Raw genomic sequence first — 20,288 nt, forward strand, 5'->3', positions numbered from 1 at the left:
AAGCCCTTTGGAGCTGTCCAAAACCCACCATGCAACAACCCTGATGCAACCTCTACAATCAAACTATCATGGCAACGGTGCGCCTTAAGCCCTCATTAGGTGCAAATAACACATACCCACTTTGGTGCTGTGCAGTTTTCCCTCATTAAGTGAGGAAAAAAGCAGAACATTCATTTCAGCCACTGAGGTTCAGCAGCTGTAGCAGGGGAATACAGAGTGCAGTCTGCATGCTTTTCTCTGCTTTATCCAGATAGCGCCGCCGCACAGGATAAGTGGCAGAGCGATGCTCCCTGTCAGTTTCCCAAAGTGGGGCTCTCCTTTCAAAGGGCCACAAAGCAAGTCAGACAAAACCTGAATGCATGTTACATAAGCTTCCATGGCGTCTTCAGGATAGCAGAGTGCAGTGAATCACCCAGTGAATCACGTGCCAAAGCATTATATGGACATTAACGCAGCTCTTTTGTATGTTTCACGCATCAATTCATTTCCTCTGTTTGCATTTGTCCATGATGAATGAAAGACAGAGGAGGAGGATTTCTACAAATGTGAGGATGAGTTTGGTCAATGAAAGAAAGTGTATGCACAGAGCGACATTTGACAATTTGAATTCAGTACAACACTGGAAATATTTGCATAAGAAAAACACCTGACATAATCATAACAATCATTCAGAAAATAGGGTTTAGTGCAGGGGTATGCAGTAATTTCTGTTTTTATCATCCATGATTGACTTTCTGGTGTTGCTTTATTCATAACAAACACAAAGGGATACAACTGAGAGCATGCCTCCCATAATGCAGAAGTATTCATATTCCTTTAACGTTTTTACTTTACACAACCACAGGCATCAATGCATCTTGGGGGGTTTTATATAAGAGATAAACAAAAGCAATAAATGATTCTGATGTAGAAGTAATAAAAAGTCAGCATTTTAATAAATTTTTTTTACTAATAAAACTTTGGAAAGTATGCTATTTATATGTATCCAACGTTACTGTGATACTACTAAATAAAATTCAGTACAACCAATGGTTTCGAAAGTTACCTAAAGCGTAAATAAAATCTGTGTGAGTAATTAAATGTCAGTATAAATGCAGCTGTTCTATAAATGTCTAAAAAGTGTTTGGCAAAGTTTCAAATTGGGGTTACTTTATGAAACAATTTTTATATAATATACCTAAACATTATTGGTACATTATAATGTTTCAATAAAATCCCAAACCTAAATCCAACTGAGAATCTGTCATAAGGTTGATGTTTAAACATACAGACCGTCAAATCTGACTGCATGGGTAAAATTGGTAACAACATAATTCAAAAGACTAGAAGCTGTTAATGTACAACTGATTTATCTAAAAAGAAAAAAAATCTGTAAAAAATAATATTACATTTTGGGCTTAATTTAATGTGACAACATTTGAAAAATTGAAGGGAATATACACATTCCTTTTCAAGGTGGCGCTGTTGTTTGTAAAATATGTATGAATTATATCTCTTAATATGTGCCTAATATTTTTATTAGCATTATCCTTCAGAATAAAGCTTAATATCTGCTTTTCTACCATATAAATCCTGCATTGAACTTTCCTTAAATTCTCTACTTGCTATGCCCAATTCATTTGTGGTGTGCACTGTGGTTTGCAGCTGGAATATGCAAAGAGGTTTTCTTAAAATTTAAACCAGAAGGAGCTGCAGAGAGACCAGGAGGAAGATCTGAAAGCAGGCCAACCAATGCTCATGTGTGCAGGAGCAAACCAGGAGGAAGTCTTTGATCCATGCAAAGCCTGTTGCTCTGTCTAATGATACCTGGCAAATCCACCACGAAGGCTCGAGCCAACCCTGCAGAACTTCCTTCCGTTGATTCCCACTCCGCTCAATTTTCCTTAAATAAGAGCTGCAGGCAAAGCAGCACCTCAGCTGCCGACTTATTGGTCACAGGCGGATTACTTGATAAACACTATCCAGATGGACGGTAGGAATCCTAAACCATCACATTTCAGTCATGTGGGACATCACCGACAGCAGCATCTTCACATCTACTTATCTGGTTTTTATTCTAACTACACTTTCTCAAGCTGCCGAGGTAATAATGTCTTTCAGGGTTAAAATCTGTGCAAACAGGGCAGGTCTGGAGTGGCACATCTTTCCATCTCTAATTGGCCAGAAACAGTCATTTGTACCGGTAATGATCATTTGCATTTATATTACTAATTCGCCTCCTGAAGAGGTGCTTTGCACTGATGTTGCTAACCGCCATCATCGCAGACGCAATGCACCTGATAACTCACAGCGGTCCTTCAATGAGCATGAGCGCCGACACAGGAGTGTAACAGGGCAGCTTATCATGGCAGGTTCATTATCTGCATCAATCTGATCTGCCTCTTCCTAACAGAAGACTATTTAAAACAAAGTAAGACAAGTCAGGTCAGGTAAAACTGCAGTCAAACTCAATGAAAGTACAAGGGAATTAACATAGCTTTGAACTCTCAGAGTATTACACGTTATGTGGTGCAATAAAACAAGAATATGGTCACTTAATGGGTTACTGTACAACCTCAAAGGGAGGCCCAGTAGTGCTGCCCAGAATATCTTACTGCTCTCTGCTGCTATGCTGGCACAACTATAATGCTGTTATTTACTATCTTCATTTAGCACTGAGGAGAGAAAGCCAGTGAGTATTACCAGACACTGGTTATTAATGTGGACTCATGGATTAACACCACACAGCAGAGTAAAGGTCCAATTTAGTGATTGGAAGAAAGGCGGTCTCATTAAATAACAATTCATGCTTGTAGCATATTCACTAGGTACACAATTTGCAAATGACAAACGCTTTCGCTTGGCAACACGGCGTACCCTGCTCGTTTAATGAGAACATTTATGATACGATACATCTCACCGACGGCAGAGATATAAAACATCCCGCTTCACAAAGGCGTGTGGGCATTGCTAAACATGCATTCGCACCACTTTATGTGTCATACAGCCTGATGTGCCTTTGTTTAGGTGGATGGATTAAAAAAAATCTCCTCTGGAAAGCATTTATTGTAAAAGAAATTGGTAAGTAAACCAGTCAAAACTTTTTGGACTTACTCTGCAGTTTCCAAGCTCTTCAGCTGATAAGATTATGGTTCCACATGTCTTCCCAGGTATGCCCCTGTGGGGGGAAAAAAACGAATCATTTAAACTTTTAATAAAAGCAGCTTCAACGATCCACTGTGCACCCTTACATTTTTGCAACTTGGCTCTTGGAGGCTTTTTATTGTAGCACAATCTTCCCAAAAAATTCTTCTCTATAAAATCTGACAGAGAGTTAGAATTTCCAGGGACATGTTTTACTTTTTCTTGTAGTTCTGACTTCTTTATTCTTTTTTGTGAAAAAGTTTAGTTTTTTTTTCTACAGATTATCGTAAATTACTATTACCCTAGTTTAGCTATAATTTTGAAGCTTTTAAGAGTTGCATGTGTTTATCTTTGCCTTATCTAGCAGCAAATCGAAGGGTCTCTGCCCAGATGTGTTTCCATATCTCACCTTGTTTGGGAACCTTCTTGTAATATTTCAGCTAACTAACATATGAGTCAATTCATGCAATATTTTGAACATTTTTGTAACATTTTTATGAGGTGACTTGCCATATTTCAACACTTCATGCACTTGTGAATAATATGTTAACTAAATTTAATTGAGAGCAGAACAAAATGGATTTTCAATTTATCAATCATACAGTAGCTCTCCCGCTGCTGACATCCTGTCATCTTTTTAGAGTAAAGAGGGAAATTACATGCAAGTCCTGCTGTGGCCTTAGCTGGAGTCCAATCATTAAAAGGTCAAACTTGCTGCAGATCCTCGTCAAGCTGTGACAGCTGACGTGGCTGTCACCTAACGCTAGATTCTGTCCGTCTGAACCAGAAGCAGTTTGTCACTGCAGAAATAGAGGCTTGCATTGCAAAAAGCTCAAACTTTCAGCTTCTAAACATTTGAGAATGGGTTAGACAAAAAAGACTATTAGGAAAGGAAGAGTGCGTCTCTCTTTCTTATCCGCCTGCACAAGAAATGTTGCCATTACTGCCAGTTTTACAGTTTCAGCTGATTCGACTATGGTTTCTCTCAATATCCAGTCCTGTAACACATCTAGTAAAACGCACCATTAAAGTAAATCAGCTCTCTAAGGCGTCAAGTTTGATCAATACCTCTCCATAGATCCTGCATCCTAAGGAATCAGTTTTAAGTGCTGCACTATCTTTGTGGAGGAAATGTGTGAAGTAAGGCCGCTGTATTCGGAGGGCAGACATATTTAATTCGCACGCTCTGTCTTTTAAGGTCCGCGGAGACTCCACTCAAGGTGAATTAACTTTCCCTGAATTATCGATGTTTCACTCCTCCAACCATTCACACATCAAAGAGTCCGTAAAATGCTCGGCGATAAACCCAGTAAACACAGCAATATAGGCCAACTTATCTCCTTAAAAATCAAAGCAATTGCCAGCGCTCCCATCAAACTGGGAATTAAAATCAAGTGAATGCTCAAGAATTGTGTCAAGACGAACCACACTCATCTCAGGCGCCGATAAGTGAGCAGGTACCGAAAGGCCAATGGTCTTTTAAATTAGTCATGCATTATTGAACACCGCATTTTCTCCGGCGCCTTCTTGTTAAAATGTGAAGAGCAAGCACAAGCTGAGTGCATAAATAGCTCCTTATTTACTGACGTGTCTGGCACGTGACTCTTCGCAGGTTTCCTTACGAGATTGGACTTTTGGTGATGTGTAAGCTCTTGCACAAACAGACCTCTACACATTCATTCACTGACAAATCTTTGGGGGGAAAAACGATGATGATGATGATGATGATGATGATGATGAAACGGTTTGAAATGCAAAGAGGTGGTCTTGCTTTCTGTTCATGAACAGGGCGAATGCTGGGGGAATCTACGCAGCTGTACGTCGGAACATTTGAATATTTATTTGAATCCAGTCAGAGGACATCTGGGCAGAACATTCAAGAACAGCAGAAAGTCTATGCATTGAAATGTATGTTTTTGTATGTCTAAGCTCACTTTCTTAGTAAAAATTTTGATTTGTGAAATTTGGACTAAAATAACACAATAAATCATAAAGAAGTATATATATATATTAAGAATCAAGAAGAACATAGCTGAGGCATTGACACTTAATTTAAGACAGTAATGTGTTTCAGAAGGTGCCATAATTTTGAGGCGCTGCAATGCCCAACACCATTTGCATTGCTCCATAATTCATACAGTCACTCTACAAGTTCCTGTTTGCATCCAACAGATTCTGTGCCATATGGTCCTGACCAACCCAATGCAACACACCAACGCGCACAATGTTTATTGATTCTGCCTGAAGGCCTTAGCATGCCTCGTGTTTACACTCAGAGCAGCTTCACGTCTGCCATCACCTTTCAGCAGAAATTCACGAAATCAAACAAATCCCCGTGAGGAAGACAGACAGGAGAAGACAGGAATGAAACAGGACCTCATAGTACAGAATCGTCCTTCATCAGCAAAACAAGCAACAGGAAGAACAGCTGTCATGCTTGTCACTAATGCTGAAACAGAAAGGTAGCTGCAGCGGTCCTGACAGGGTCTCTGTTTGATGAAGTGAATCGAAACAGATCAAGCGGCATATTTCAGCTCATTGCAGTCTCCTGGCAAACCTTTTGTTTTGAGATTGTACAAAGAAAACTTGTGCTCTCTTTTTGCCAAGCAAGAGCACATGCATGATAATAGTCATTAATGTTGCAGGTATTCAGGCTCGGTGCGAGGCATCTATAATTTTCCATCCAGAGGTCATTGCAAAGCAACTGTTATTTACAAAGCCTCCGTTTTCCGTTCCCTGACAGTGTGGGGCTGAGATAGATGGAGGTGCGTGAGTTTAAAGTCCAAAGAGGGAAAAGGAAGCTATTGATGATGCAGTTCACATTAGGTCATTAGGATGAAGAATGGTCTTGATATTTAACAGCCCAGAAACGTGTCACGCATACAAAAGTGAGGGCGGATCATCCTCTCAGTGAGATGAGGAAGAATCCAACAAAAAGAAAATTATCCTTTCACGGTGCAGTAGTTGCTGGGTTTGTTTTTTTATGTTTGGTTATGAAATGGAATAACAGCAAAAAGCATTATTTTTGTAATTTTACATTCAAGTAGAGATGAGCTTATTAAATATATTGTTTTGTGGGGTAGGAGCAATTGCACTTGGAATTAACAGGAGAAAATGATTTGATTGTTTTATTTTCCCAAAAGAAATTAGTGATTGTTCTGGGCAGCGACGGGATAACAAGCAGAATGTAAACAGAACCGTAAAAAAGTGTTTGATAAGGCTCGACAAGCTCTTTGGGATGAAGCATGTTATTCTGTTTTCTCCTGGGTGTTAAATTAATGTTTTAGATTCTCAAACTAATTTTAAAATTATACTATTTTCAAGTATACAAAATATAGTCTATAGTCTAAATATGATTATAGTTTTCTTTTATGGAAGGGGATAAACAACCCAAATCATCATGGACCTCTTTAACCTGAACATAATGTGCCATCCTTGGTGAAAACCAACCTGAGTTGCAATATCTGGGGGAAAAAAATCTCTTTGGGTACAGATTTTCCCCACTCCTTTATGCCAAAGTGTTTTAAGTCAAGCCCATTTCACATTTTTTCGTGTTTAAGGTGATATTCACTAGGCAGGCCACTGAGAAATCTCTCTTTTCTCTATTATTGTCAGTGATGGATTGGTTGGTGTGCTTTGGATGACTGCCCAAGTTAAATCTCAAGCTGATGGCCTGATATATTTTCTGGTACAGAGAGAAGCAGAATTGTGGCATGTAGGTCCTAAACAGCAAACATCAGATTAGCACCGTTATGTTTGACTGTTTCTCTCTTTTTTGTTGTTATTTTCAAACCAGATGTGACAAGACACACCCCTTCCAAAAAGTTTCAAATTTGTGTGATAAGAGTACAGAATATGGATATTTACAATGTTTTGATAGAAAATGTGAGACATTTTTTGTGTTCTGTTTTGTCAGCAGTGGTAATTTAGCTTACAACTCTCCCATGGAGGCCATTTTTTGATCAGCATCTTTCTTATTGCTGAATAATGAAGACCAACCTTAACTGAGGCCTGCAGGGTTTAGATGTTGCTCTGTGTTTTGTGACTTCCTAGATTAATCCTCTTGGTACTTTTGGTAAGATGGCCACTGCTGGGAAGGTTAACCACTGTTAAATTCCATTGTAACTCTTTCCATATTAATGAATGTCAATAACTTTGCTTCCAATCACTTCTTGAATTTCTTTAGATGCATGATCATGCTTTTTGAGAACTTCTAGCCTTCTTCATGCTATCCAGCAGGTAGTATCTAAGACATTTCTTAATTTTACAGCTAGTCAAAACCATTAAAATGTAAACAATCGTGGTTAATTCATGACTTAACCAGTGGACTAGTTAGCTTTGACATTGGGTCAGGTTGGTTTGGATAGCAATTTTTCCCTTAGAAAATGAAACTATCATTTGAAAACTTCCTTTTTATTTATTCTGGTTATTTTTGTCTGATATTACAGTTTGTTTGACAATTAAAAATTATTGGTGTGACAAAAACAAAAACGGGGAAATCATAACCAACATAACACTATCATGAAATCAAACTGTTTTGAGTAGATTCAGAGAGCAACAAAAAAGGCCACAGCAGCTGATTTGACTTTGTGCCACTGTAAATGTTTGGGGCAGTGGGCAAATCGTAGCTGAACAGAATTAGAGAGGGTTCCCAAAACTCTATGTGGGTTTAAATGGGATTATGCCTCTAATCCCCCTGATCTACATACCTTGATAAGCATTCATAATCCCTCACCTCTGCAGGATTAAAAAAAAAAGATGATGAAAAGTGCGTTGACTAATTCTAAATGACACCAGAGGAAACAAACTGTGGTTCTCAGAGAGGTAAAGAGCGCGGCTCCGCTCTGGTAATACAAAATGAGCTCCTGTTTGTGTTTAAGGAAAGGTAACAGCCGGCAGCATCCTGTATAAAAGCACTTTGAACGTTTGGCAGAATGAGCTCAAGCCAAGTAAGAAGAAAATCTATTATGAAAGAAAAGAGAGGTGCAAAAAAAAAAAAAAAAAAAAAACAAATTATGGCTTGTTTGTTTTTTCAGGTACGGTGCAAAGAATACTGCACAAATGCCAACCTGTCCAGACGTGACCATCCACAAAAACAAGCAGCCAGAGCTAGGACCACATTATGCAAAGAAGCAGATCTTGATGAATCTGGAGGAACTGCATAGATGAAAAGTGCGATTGAACGATTGACAGGAAAACGTTTAGTCATCCATATTAAAATCTGGCTTTTAAGCAACTTTTGCACACCACACTTTTCAGATTTATACTTCTACAAATTTTTAAAAAGCATAGTCTTCATTTAAGTTTGCAATTGCAACATATCAAAATATGAAAACATTCACCATGCAAGAATACTTATTTGCTATCCTCAAAATGTTCCTTACATGTCCCATTTCTTTTTGCGGGTGTTCTGCAAGACCGCCGTTGATGTTTTGATTACATAAATTACACTGCAGCTTTAATTACTATAATAGTGTTTGATTTTTTTTTTCTTGATTCTAAATAAACAAGGCTTTCATCAACCACCTGCAATCCAGAAATCACTTGTTTTGAAAGTAAAGGAGAAGATTAGGAGATCCTGTCAGTCATTTGGTGCTTTCTTGTCTAAATGCAAAAAAATAAATAAATAAGAAAAACATGCTCAGGTCTCAGGAACACAGCTCTTGTGTTCTTGCTTACCAGAAAGAAAAAACTCTTATTCTTTTAAACACATTGCTGCCCCTGCCAAGAACAAAACATTTCTCTATCAGAGATCGATGAGTTTTTAAAATTTGTTCCGTTGTTGCTCTTGTAAAGAAAGTTGCACTTTATCCAACTTTCCATTTGCAGGGAAGCAACATCAAGACATGGCAGATTCACTTTTCCTTCACTGCTGTTATGTCAGTATCGAGCGAAGGACCTTTAACCCCCATTTCTGGCACTAGGTAGAAGTAATTGAAGTCTTGGTGCAATGGTTTGCCCTGATTCAGTTCACCAACAAAGAGGTTTTTAAATGGTGCAGCAGATTCTGGTTGAACTCTGACCTTCGGAGCAGAATTACCATATGGTCATGTCAAAAATGAGGACCTTGCGCTCTGAGCTTAGAAGAAATCAGCTACGCTCACCTGCTGAGTAAAAACCTTCGCTGCCCTTGCTTGCTCTTGCTCTTAATGCCTCTATTAGCATGCAGACAAAAAGCTAATGCCTCACGCACAACAGAGTTTCAAAATCTGATAGCTTTCTCCCTTCCATACAAAGGAGGGATATTTTTCAGATTTTGTTTCATGCTGAAGTTGTAAGTACAACCTATAAATCAAGTTGGCAAAGAAATCACCGTTTTATTTTCCGCAACAAGATAATTCCTCACAAGTCTCTGGTTCATCGGACCATGCTAGCTCTTGTACAGTCAGCATGGTTGAGGTTTTCCACATCCTAAGCAGGAATCCACATTATTGGACTGGGGCCCTTGTTTGTGTTAAGCCTTGGAGCCTAATTTGGCATTTAGTGAAGCAGCAGAATGTCCTAATTGTGTGTGACGTTCAAAGGCAAATTATGACTCTACAGGGAGCGTCAACTGTTTTGAGAAAGTGAGCAATTAATAATTTCATCACACCTAAATCACATGCATAGCTCCTCTCCAGGCCTCTGGAAAACTTGAGGAGATTGTGGTTATGAGAAGAGTTGCCTTTAAAAGCTGCAGGGCAGCGCCTCTGTGACGTAACTGGAGAACCCTGCTTTAGAGCAACTTTTTTTTTTTGCTTTAGAGCAACTTGTGGATAGAGTTGGTTTGTTATATTTGGATAGAGTTCACTTTGTAAAAAACAAAGCAACCATTGTTTTGCGTGTGGGTTTTCTATCCAGAAGCTAATTTGCAAACCCAGTCCTTGGTTACATACACAACTGCACTAAAATACTGTGACTATTAACAGGAAATACATTAAAAAAAAGAATATTAGAAAAATGAGTTTTCCACAGCAAAGTAGATTGGTATCAGCATTCACGTATTTGTTTCTGTTTTGGCCATAGTTTCACTTGGGAGATAAAAGCTCTAATATCTGTTAACATTTTTATTTCTGATGGTGATACAGGTATCATTTAGTATTTCAACTATTTTACTGAGAATATTTAAACAGGGAGAAAAAAAAAAGTTTTATTCAAATTTATGTTATTCAAATAACACCAAAAGAAGATAACTAATCAGAGAAATAGATTAACAGATAGGAACATTGGGGGTAATCTTGATTTTGAGTTTTTCAGTAATTTAAAACACATTTCCAGTATCTCTATTGAGTTTAACTGACTTATTTCTATAATGCAGTACAGGTAAGTACTGCAGAATAATTGAGAAGAAAACTAAGAAAAGACTCACTTTGTCCAAACTCAGCAAATCCACATGACATAGCAATTTAAAAAGATTATATTTTGAATGTTTTGGCAAACAGAAAGCACAACACATTTAATTATGGGTTTGATTTGGAGTAAATAGACATCTGTGAGCTTTTCTTAAGCTTATATTTGACCTGGATTAGGCTCGCCATAGTTTCTTCACAGAGGAAATACAGTGCATCATAAAGCTGCTAAGCGTAATTAAGTCTGTTTATACATCAGTTCACAACTGTGAAAACATGACAGTAAAGCATCAAATTATGTGGCTAAGCAAGTTAAAAAGCTCTTTAAACAATCACTTCAAAGATTATTGTAAATACTCGCAAAAACAACAGAATCCCCGAACTAACTTAAATGTTTGATGGGTCTGTATTCACTCTCAAACAGCTTTAAGAAAATAATTTAAAAACTAAAAGTAAGAGGGAACACATTTAAATATTCATTTATCTACATATTTAGATGATCTAATCATGGTGTGTCGGTGAGGAGGTTCAAAGTTTCAGCAGAGTTGTTACTGCTCACCACATGCTTCACTTATACTTAATATGAATGTAATAACACAAGGAACATGCAGATGTTTTCTACCCCACAGCTGGTTATTTTGTACATCTTTCAGTGGATATCCAAGCCTCCATTATTCCTACCATGACATTAAAGGCTTCATCACTTAAGTAGAGCAGCTAAACATCTCGATAAAAGGTAAAATCAACAATGTTCTTGCAACCATCTCTACATTTACACAGTCAAAAGGACTTGGATTAGGGCTCTTCGTTTGACCAAAAGTGAACTCTTTTACTTCCCACTCATTATTTAAATCTGTGCTGCATTTCATCACAGCTGAAGAACGGCTGCGTAGCCCCCAGTCAGTCAGCCAGCTAAAACACAACTTTAAAAGAGCTGTGAGTCTCTGAAGTAGAGATGAGTCAAGAGAGACGCCATGCTTCTGATTTCAGGGAGTAAATTTGGTTGCAGCGAGTTTGAAGTTTTATAAGTATAAAATCAACTAATGTTTTATATTCTGTTCTAGTTTTAAGTAGGATATAATGGTGCTGTTATGTGTTAGGTTGAATAAAAAGCCTTATACTGTGCTTTATCTGCCTTAAGGCCCCAACAAACACCTGAGTAAAGTTACTTTTCATTTGTCTTGGAAGTCCAGATTCGGTTGCAAACTGAAAACCCAACGGGTTCGTCTGACTGATGTGGTTAATCAGAGACGTTCACAAGTGAAAGTCTAAGAGGACGGCGTTGACGGACTAGTCCTAACCTGGTCTCAACTCTAGATGATGAGTGAAACAATCAAAATTGCATTTCTCTTTTTAGGCATGATTTCATTTCACAATTATTTTTTATAGGAAATGTATTCAACATACAAAACACTGTTTTCAACTGCAACATGAGTGTAAGTCAAAACTTGACTCATTCCAGTTCGGGTCTAAGTTCAAACCTCAGAGGTTTTTTCTACTAGTTTTTTGTGACTTGCATCAAAGTTAAGTCTGAGACTTAAGTCACCATATTTTATTCCTTCAGCGGGATCGTGGTGGCTCTGGGACTTCTTCCCATGTCCAACATCAGAGGGAAATCTATCCAACTGGGAACCATCTGGACCAAACAAACCAGAAACCACTTAAGGAAACAAGAAAAAGTTCTGTAATGGCATTGACACACTGAGTTGTCCTAAAAGCTTCTGAAACATTTTGATTTTGAAATGCCTTTTCCAGTATTTTAACTCAAATACAGAAGATCAAGAGGTTAATTAAAGTGCTTTTCTGCTTTTATGTGAATAAACTAAAACTAGTTACAGTGAAAAAGCAGCAGTAAACCTAATAGGTGTGTAGAGGAACACAAAGTGTGATAAACAGAGAAAGCAATGATAGAAAGCAGAGGCTAAATGCAGACTTGTAAACACATTTATTTTAATGTTATTATAATCAAATTAAGAAGGCTGCATCTGTTTTCTGAATGATAATTTTCCACTAAAAGGCTTTGAGTTACAATGAACTTTGACATAGTAGCAAACAAATGCAGTAAAAATGATAAAGATCTTCAAAATGCAACTGAGTAATTCTTGCAGCATGTAAAGCAAATTTTATGATATGTTGCTTGTTTCAAAAGTGAAGGAAATATTTTAAAGTGCTGCTATGTTTGCTTCCAGTCCTTTGGTACTTATTTTGTAGTACCAAGTCATATAGTTAATTATTCAACAGTGTATTAAATTCAGACTTGTTTTGGGTGTTACATGAGTAGCCGTTTAGAAAGAGCTTCACCTTTTAAATCTTCACAACTTTTACCGCGTACGCTGCTCATCACTCAGGAACTGTGAGCTGGTAGCGTTTAACATGTTAGCCTTGTAATGTGTCACTCAAAGTTTGTCCTTGAAAAGTCATTATTGATTATTGTTGCTGCGGCCTTGTCACTCGTGTCAAATCCAGTTTGGATGTAATTGGTTTGCTACCATCAGGGATCAGATGGACGCTGCGTTTACACTTTGCTTTGATTGAGTGTGGTGAAACAAACAAGTACACCATATAATTAGCTAAGCTTCCTCATGTTTTTGATTAAATATTGGCTTTTTAGCAGGTATTTCATGCTTTTTCCATACTCACATAATCATCATCAAAGGTTTTTTTTTTTTATTACAAAGAAAATCTTAGTTCACTCTTACATTTTTAGTAAATTCTTCCTGCCGTGAATCTAAATGTTTCCACAAAAAAGAAAAGAAAAAGAAATGTCTCTCATAAACCAGGACCCTCTAAGAGATATTACTTCTATGAACTTTGTGAACTCAGTTTTTCTTTCTATTGAAAGCAATTCTTTGCCGGACTCAGACTTTGTATTGGTCTGCTCTCCCAGTCTCCAGATTACTGCTGCTTTTGAGTTTGGTTCTGCTGGAGGTTTGCTTTGCTTCAGAGAGAGTTGTGGCCTCCAACTGTGGCCAAATGCTTTCGAACTAAGAGGAACTGCTGCCAAGTAAGTAGTCCAATGCAATCTTTTGGGTTTCCTTAAATTGTTACCTTTCACCTGGCTTAGCAAAATGAAATTGATTGTAGTGCATTATAACCTTGATCCTTGCAAAATTGGGTATTCATAGATTCAATGTCAAGTGGCAGAGGAGTCAATTTGGCCCTAATCTCAGTCCCGTAAAAAAACCGGTACAGCTAGGAGAAGGGAGTCCCACCAAACATGTTTGTTTCTTCTTAACATCTTAGATTTAAACAGATTTTAAGCTGGAGCTTTCCTGTGATTGTGCGAGTTCACTTATTTCCAGCTCACATTACCTCAGGATGACAAAATCTTCCCTTGAATCTTCAAGGTTTAATGAGAAAGATCAGATTTTTAAGTAACCTGATTTGCCCACTGGCTACAGTAACCTCACATTTCTACTTTTCCAAACTGTCAAACTTGCCTTCTTTTTTTTTATCCCAGATATCTCCCAATGGGTCTGGTGATTTTCTTGCTCAGTTTAGTTTGAACCAAGGAGACTGGTGTCTTAATCTCATCTTTATAGTTTCATTCTCATTTAAACTGTTTTATGTAACCCTCCTCCTCCTCAACTCCTCCGTCTCTTCAAGAGGTCTGGAGAGTCTCGTCTGAAGTCTCACGCTGCTGATCCATCGCCACCAGACTCAGGGGAAGCCGTCTTAATCGCATAGCTTCATTTACATCACAGCACCATTGATGCAACATGTCTTCTTCCAAAGAAAGTAAAAAAAAAAGTTTATAAATGCTGTCCAATAAATTTACCTAATCTTTGCTAGCTTTTCCTTTTTCAGAATTCAACTCTAATAACAGCATTGCCTCCTGTAACTTGCTCTGCATTGTTACACTGATAGCTCTGTAGTATCTAAAAGGCTGCAGTCCTCTAAATAATTATGTATCTGAATATTTTCTAAATCTGAACATTGGATGACCATCTCAGTTACATTTTTTTCTCTTAATGTGAATCTCAAGGACATCTTATGCAACAGTGCAATCCAAAGTTTCTGCTGTGTTAGAAAACTTTGTGTTGCTGCTGCATATTTGCTCTTTCACCTCCGTTGTCTCCACTGTTTCTCATGTGTCTGGCATGCAAAACAAATGTCACTTCTGTACAATAATAATGTAGGACTCTTCCTATCACTGAGGCGCACATTTCTACAAGCTTTTTAGGTAGTTAGCATAGAGTAAGGATGCCAGTATTTTCCTTTTCATTGTTGGGTTCTGGTCCTGATGCAGAACCCAACAGTTCGTTATGATGAAGAACATGTCATGATGTTTTCCTTAAGTCAATATGAAAATTGCTTGACTTTCCAAAAGTTAAAGTAGTGCAAAGAGATCAATTTAAAAAACGTCTATGAACCAACATAGTTTGGTGTCCCAGAGAAATCATGTTCATTTTTCCAATGTTTACTGCTTCACCAAACAATTATTCTGGCAATAGTGTAATTTAGGATTATTTACTCTTTTATGTAAACTTTGATTTTAGTGGGAGTTTGGATGGAGGGTTGGAATGAATTACAAATTTTAAAAATGCAAACTTCCTGTTTGAATGAATTAATTTATATGTGTTCCCCTTCACAGACTAATATGTCTGTCGCCAACAGACACATTAGTTCACATCCTGTTCAAAGTCCCTCAGATACCCTTTCTCCCTCATTCGGATGCTAAGTTTGAACTTCAGCAAGTCGTCTTCACCACGTCTAGATTGCTAAATTCATTCAGTCGCTTCCATGTGAAAGACTGAGTTGCTATTTGTAGTAAACTAATAAACAGCTTTACATAATATGGTAGCGTTGTGGTTAGCCTATAATAAGACCTCTAGGTTGTGTTTTATTTCGTTTACGTTTTTAAAGGCATTTTTAAAATAAAAGAGAAGTTTGTATGTCAGTAATCATTTGTTAGTCAGCGTTTGACTAACAAAAATGTACTGTTATGAATTTGCATGTTGGAGTAAGTCATGTCGCATTGCAAAGACTTCCTTTACAGCTTTATCGGAGCGGATGAGAAATCTTCCATGCGATTTAAGCGGCGAAGAGTTACAGCGTGACACATTTCAATTAATTTGCTTGACTTGACATTATCTGTCCTTGAGGTGACTTTTGCATTTATGCATAGCGCCGACGCTGAAACAATATATCTTGTATCTTCAAAAGGAGAGCGTGAAAGCCGTGAAGACAGAGAATGAGGTTTGAATGAGCTAAACGAATAAATAAATTATAAAGAGCACAGCGAAAGAAAAAGGGGTCAGGCCGGGAAAAAAAAAGAAAAGAAAAGAATCTGGCAGATGTAAGGAAAAGGAATAAATGAAGGATGAAGTGTGGAAAATAGAGAAAGGGGCGCTGATGTGCTTCTTAAGCAGGTCATTCGACGCAGTGTGCCTTTGGAGGGCTCGTGTAAGCATGACTAAAAGATTTCCCCCAAGTCCCTGCAAAGTGTCGTTCCTCAAAGCTACGGTACAGAGAGCCACTGTCAACCCAGAAGACTCGACAGGGAGACGGAGCACAAGGCCTTTAAGCAGCTCTTTGGTTGTCGCCTTTCACTAAACTGAACAAAAACTCCTGGCAGTGAGCACATTTTAGCTGTTCAACAGAGACGTGTATTTTCCTAGTGGTCCTAAAATGCTACTCAGATGTATTCAAAATTTAATAACACAGCACAGTAGCGTGTAAAAAATAAATAAATAAATAAAAACAGGCAAACATGATCATCGCTAGCTCAGCAGTAATCAAGGTGCCCCGCTGAAGCTGTCGAATCAATATATCATCCGTCGTGTCTGCCTGGGAGCAGCTGATCCTCCTCGTTGCCTCTGATGTGGGGTGTGAAGCCTAGTTTACAGCACACTGGTGAGCTCTGTCTCTTGATCCTCCTCATCCTCTTATTCAGCACTGAAGGGCACCACGCTTTGTAATCCAGCCCACAAGCTTCTGGCAGAGTTCATAGCCGATACCAAAAAGCCCCACTTCTCACAAACTAGCCACCCCCACCCCCAACGCCCACCAAGAGGAACAGCAGCACCTCATCATTCATAAAAAGAAATATGCACCGTCTTTCAGACACAAACACAGAAACGAAGGGTTTATTAAACTCTCCTTCACCCTTCAAATAAGGGTCATCACTCACAGAGCCGCAGAGAGATCTCTGAGTGTTCGTTAGTGCTGGATGATGTATGAATTTGTTTTATTCATACCGGTTTATTTAAAACTCAAATAACACTCAATACATATAAAATCACATTGCTTTTGATGCTCTGTTTTACACATATTTTTAGTTTCTCGAGTGTCTGAACTGAGAGACGGCATCTATGTTTCATCTTTTCGTCAATATGGGCAACATGTGTGAGTCAGTTTCTAGAGTTTTCCAAAATGTTAAAAAAATTTAGCTTCAAAACTTTTTCTATCACAATGTTCCTACTGACTAAAGTTCTTCTATTAAGATGCTAGAGCAAATACAGAATCAAAGGTGCTGCACACTGCCAGTTAGCTGGCTGAAACACACCACAACACTTTTCTCTCACTATCAGGAGAAATAAATATACTGGAAATAGTTTCTATCATAAGAAACACAGGTGACAATAAACTGATTTCCTGCTATGCTGATCTTTTCAAACTCAACCTGAACAGAGATCCAGACTGATTAAACAGCTAATATCAGGTTGTTTTATACTCCCAGGTAGATCTGTTACAGATATACTAGAGCCGCTTCACGGGATTTAAATCATATCTGTAAATCATCATTGGTCAAGCGGCTTCTGTCTTAAGAAGAGAAAGCTCAGAAAGACACTGCTTTGTAAATCTGTTGTTAATTTGATCCTTTCTTGTCTATAAACTTTATAATGTCACTTTTTTAAAAGTAATATGTCTTCTTTATTATTTTGTAACTAAATAGTTTAAGCTGAAAAGTGCAGAGTTTGACACTTTTGTCCTTAAAATTTTGTGGACTCTTATTTTATTGCATGACATTTTTATTAATATCTTAGAAGTGTACTTTATTGTTCTTTCAAATAGAAAAATTTATTTGGGAACTCAAATTACCTGGTGGAAGTCAATGTTAGTAGTCATTTTGTAATAATTGACTGTGTGCTGTACCTGGCCACATAAAGATGAACAAACAATGAAGTAGTGTGTTTTGACATATATTAATAATCCCATGTATTGAAATCAAAAGATCAATAAATAAAACATTTTGACCAGACATTCAAAATAAAATGTTTGTAAAGCAACATGGGAAACACAGAGGCTACATCAGTCTTTCTCAAAGCAATTTTAGTCTAAAAGTATCTGTCAGATTTGCAATTAAAACTACATTTCTTAGGACATAAAAGGTGCAAAAAAGCTAAAAATATTCAGTCATGATGATATTTATTCATTTTGAAATATTAGCATTTTTAAACTCTAACTAGTTTGAAATTTGAATATCAGTCTTTCTCTCATCTTTTGTTTGACTTGGTCCCCATTTCACCTGTAGCAGCACAGACTCAAAAAAAAACTTCTGCTTGCTTTTGCTGTTTTTCTTTTCAAGTATTGGTGGCATTTTTTGATTCAGAAACAGGTTTATGAATGTTTCTGACGATTCATCACTGACCCTAAACCTAATCAATGCAACTTTGTCAGTACAGAATCTAATATAGTTATGAATGACAGTAAACAAGAGTAGTAAATACATAGAAGATGCATTACCAATACATTTTTAAAAATGGAGATGTAATTTTTAGGTTGTCTTTCTCAGCCTTAGTGCTACTTTATGATCTCCAAAATTAAAAAAGGCATTAGGGTGACAGAGCCATGTTCCTCTCTCTTACTTCTATCTCCTCTTCATGGACGGCATGCATGTTAATGACAGGGACTCCATTGAGGAAGCTCACAGTCATGTTCAATTACCCATCTCCATCCAAGCACATGAGTTTAATCATGGACCAAAAGGCAGCTGACTGCAAATGAAAGAGTTTTTTCTCCCAACTCTGTCTTAGCTCTGATTATTCAACAGTGATTTAATTTAATGAGAAAATCAGTTTTTGTAAAACATAAACATCTGCTTATCTTATTGGTGTCAGAAGGTTTTTACCTACACATGGAGAGCAAAGTATGTAATATTAATTTTGAACGATGCAATAGAGCAACACAAATTGAATGTTTGAAACTTTGTGAAACAGCTTTAGGTATAAATACAAACCATCCCACTTATACTCGCTAAATCTTCATACACTTTCTGCAGCCATCAACAAGATCCTGGGACAATTCTGGTAGGATATTTGATGGCATTTCTAATGGAAATATGGTTCAGCTCTGTTTATTTTGGTAAGTTTTCTGCCATGGACTTAGCTTTCACTAGTCCACTATTTCTGAAGTGACCTGCAGACCAGTTATGATGAAGATGGACTGACTTTTATTGCTATTTTTCTGCCTCGTCAACCAATCAAAAGTTTTTACATTCTAGGTTACATTCACCTCCAAACATTCAGCCACTCATAAACACAAACACTATTTATGTTTACAGTAGACTCTGTATCTTGACATACAGAGTCTACTAGCTGCTGAATGCTGGTAAAGCATGATGCTGTCACTACGACACTTAATAAATGCTACATACTTCATTATTTGTCTCATCTGACCATAAGAAATGTTCTAAGGATAAATAAGAGTACATACGTTTAGCTGCAAGTTTCAATCAGGCTTTAAGATGCTTATATTGAGGCTTTTTCAACCATGTTGGCGTTTCTCAATCAATATACTTTCATCTGAGATTGACGGTTTGGCTCAGATGGTTGAAACGTGGACAGATTCAGGAGCTCCATCCTCACATTGATCTTACACATCAAACCTGCTTTTAGAATGGACAAAAGGAAGCGAAAAGGAAACTCACACTAGCTGTTTCTCCAGACGACTGGCAGGCGAGCCCACGATCTCTCCTAGAGTACAGTAGACCTGACCCAGGAAGTCCTGCCATGGTGACGCAGGCATGAAGCGGGATGAAGAGAGACGGACAGCGGCATTCACGCAGATCGTATGGGAGTAAGAAGGAGAATCAGTGAGGAGTTAGGCATCGTCATAGGCATTGTACATTTATATATAATGGCGTCTGAGGCAGACACGTACGTTAAAGTCGTTGGGCTTCCAGGGTGGAGAAGGAGGAGGAGGAAGAAAGAGAAAGACCAGGCAGCAGCAGTGACACAACAGAGCATATCATGGAACGAAAAGACACATGACTCGAAAACCAGACTGGCATCACAGCACGAGAAAAAAGAGCAGAAAATGAATATTTGACAAAGCAGAAAGGCAGAGAGGGGAGCCGCAGAGCTGCACAGTCTCAGAGGGAGAGAAAGAGGGATGTGTAAGAGCGCAAGAGAAGGAAAGCGACCAGTGCAGATGGTGTATCTTCAGAGTGTGAGACACAATGCAAACACACATTGATGTAGGCATCGCATCACTGAACTCCTGTTTGACACGTAAATTTGGTAGTATGCAAACCAAGTCTATCAAATATATTGTTTGCGCTCATTGGGGAAATGGGGGTAAAACCAACATGCATTCACTCTGTTGACTCTTTTTGAATGTATGCTTCACAATAAAGCACTTTCTCTTTCAGGCAAAACCGGCCTTTCAAAATAAATACTATTTTGAAAACCTGTAAAACCTCCGCACAGAGAGCTGTGCTGAAAAGCTTTGATGAGGGTTTACAATGCTTAATTTCTCACTTCGGGGAAACAAAGGTAATGAGGCCATACCAGATGCAAATGAAATCTCTATTATCATTGCTCTGGGGGAGTTAGGTAAAGTAAAAAACATAGAAGCAGACAGAAAGGAAAACGAAACTACATTTTGTTAGTC

At 38.0% G+C, this 20,288-nt stretch overlaps 1 protein-coding gene across 2 annotated transcripts in view; it reads right to left on the minus strand.

Annotated features, from left to right (window-relative positions):
- Window positions 1-20,288, minus strand: part of cpne5a (copine Va) — an 83,961-nt gene that overhangs the window by 38,774 nt on the left and 24,899 nt on the right. Inside the window, exons 6-8 of one of the 2 annotated variants that reach the window (XM_028018771.1) lie at window positions 19,557-19,571; window positions 19,324-19,400; window positions 3,094-3,157 (exon numbers count right to left, since the gene is read on the minus strand). In XM_028018771.1, coding sequence (XP_027874572.1) covers window positions 3,094-3,157; window positions 19,324-19,400; window positions 19,557-19,571 — 156 coding nt within the window. The remainder of the gene's footprint in view (window positions 1-3,093; window positions 3,158-19,323; window positions 19,401-19,556; window positions 19,572-20,288) is intronic. The other variant, XM_028018777.1, reaches the window with a different exon arrangement.

Source organism: Xiphophorus couchianus, chromosome 1 (assembly GCF_001444195.1).
Source record: "Xiphophorus couchianus chromosome 1, X_couchianus-1.0, whole genome shotgun sequence".
NCBI classification, from domain to species: Eukaryota; Metazoa; Chordata; class Actinopteri; order Cyprinodontiformes; family Poeciliidae; genus Xiphophorus; species Xiphophorus couchianus.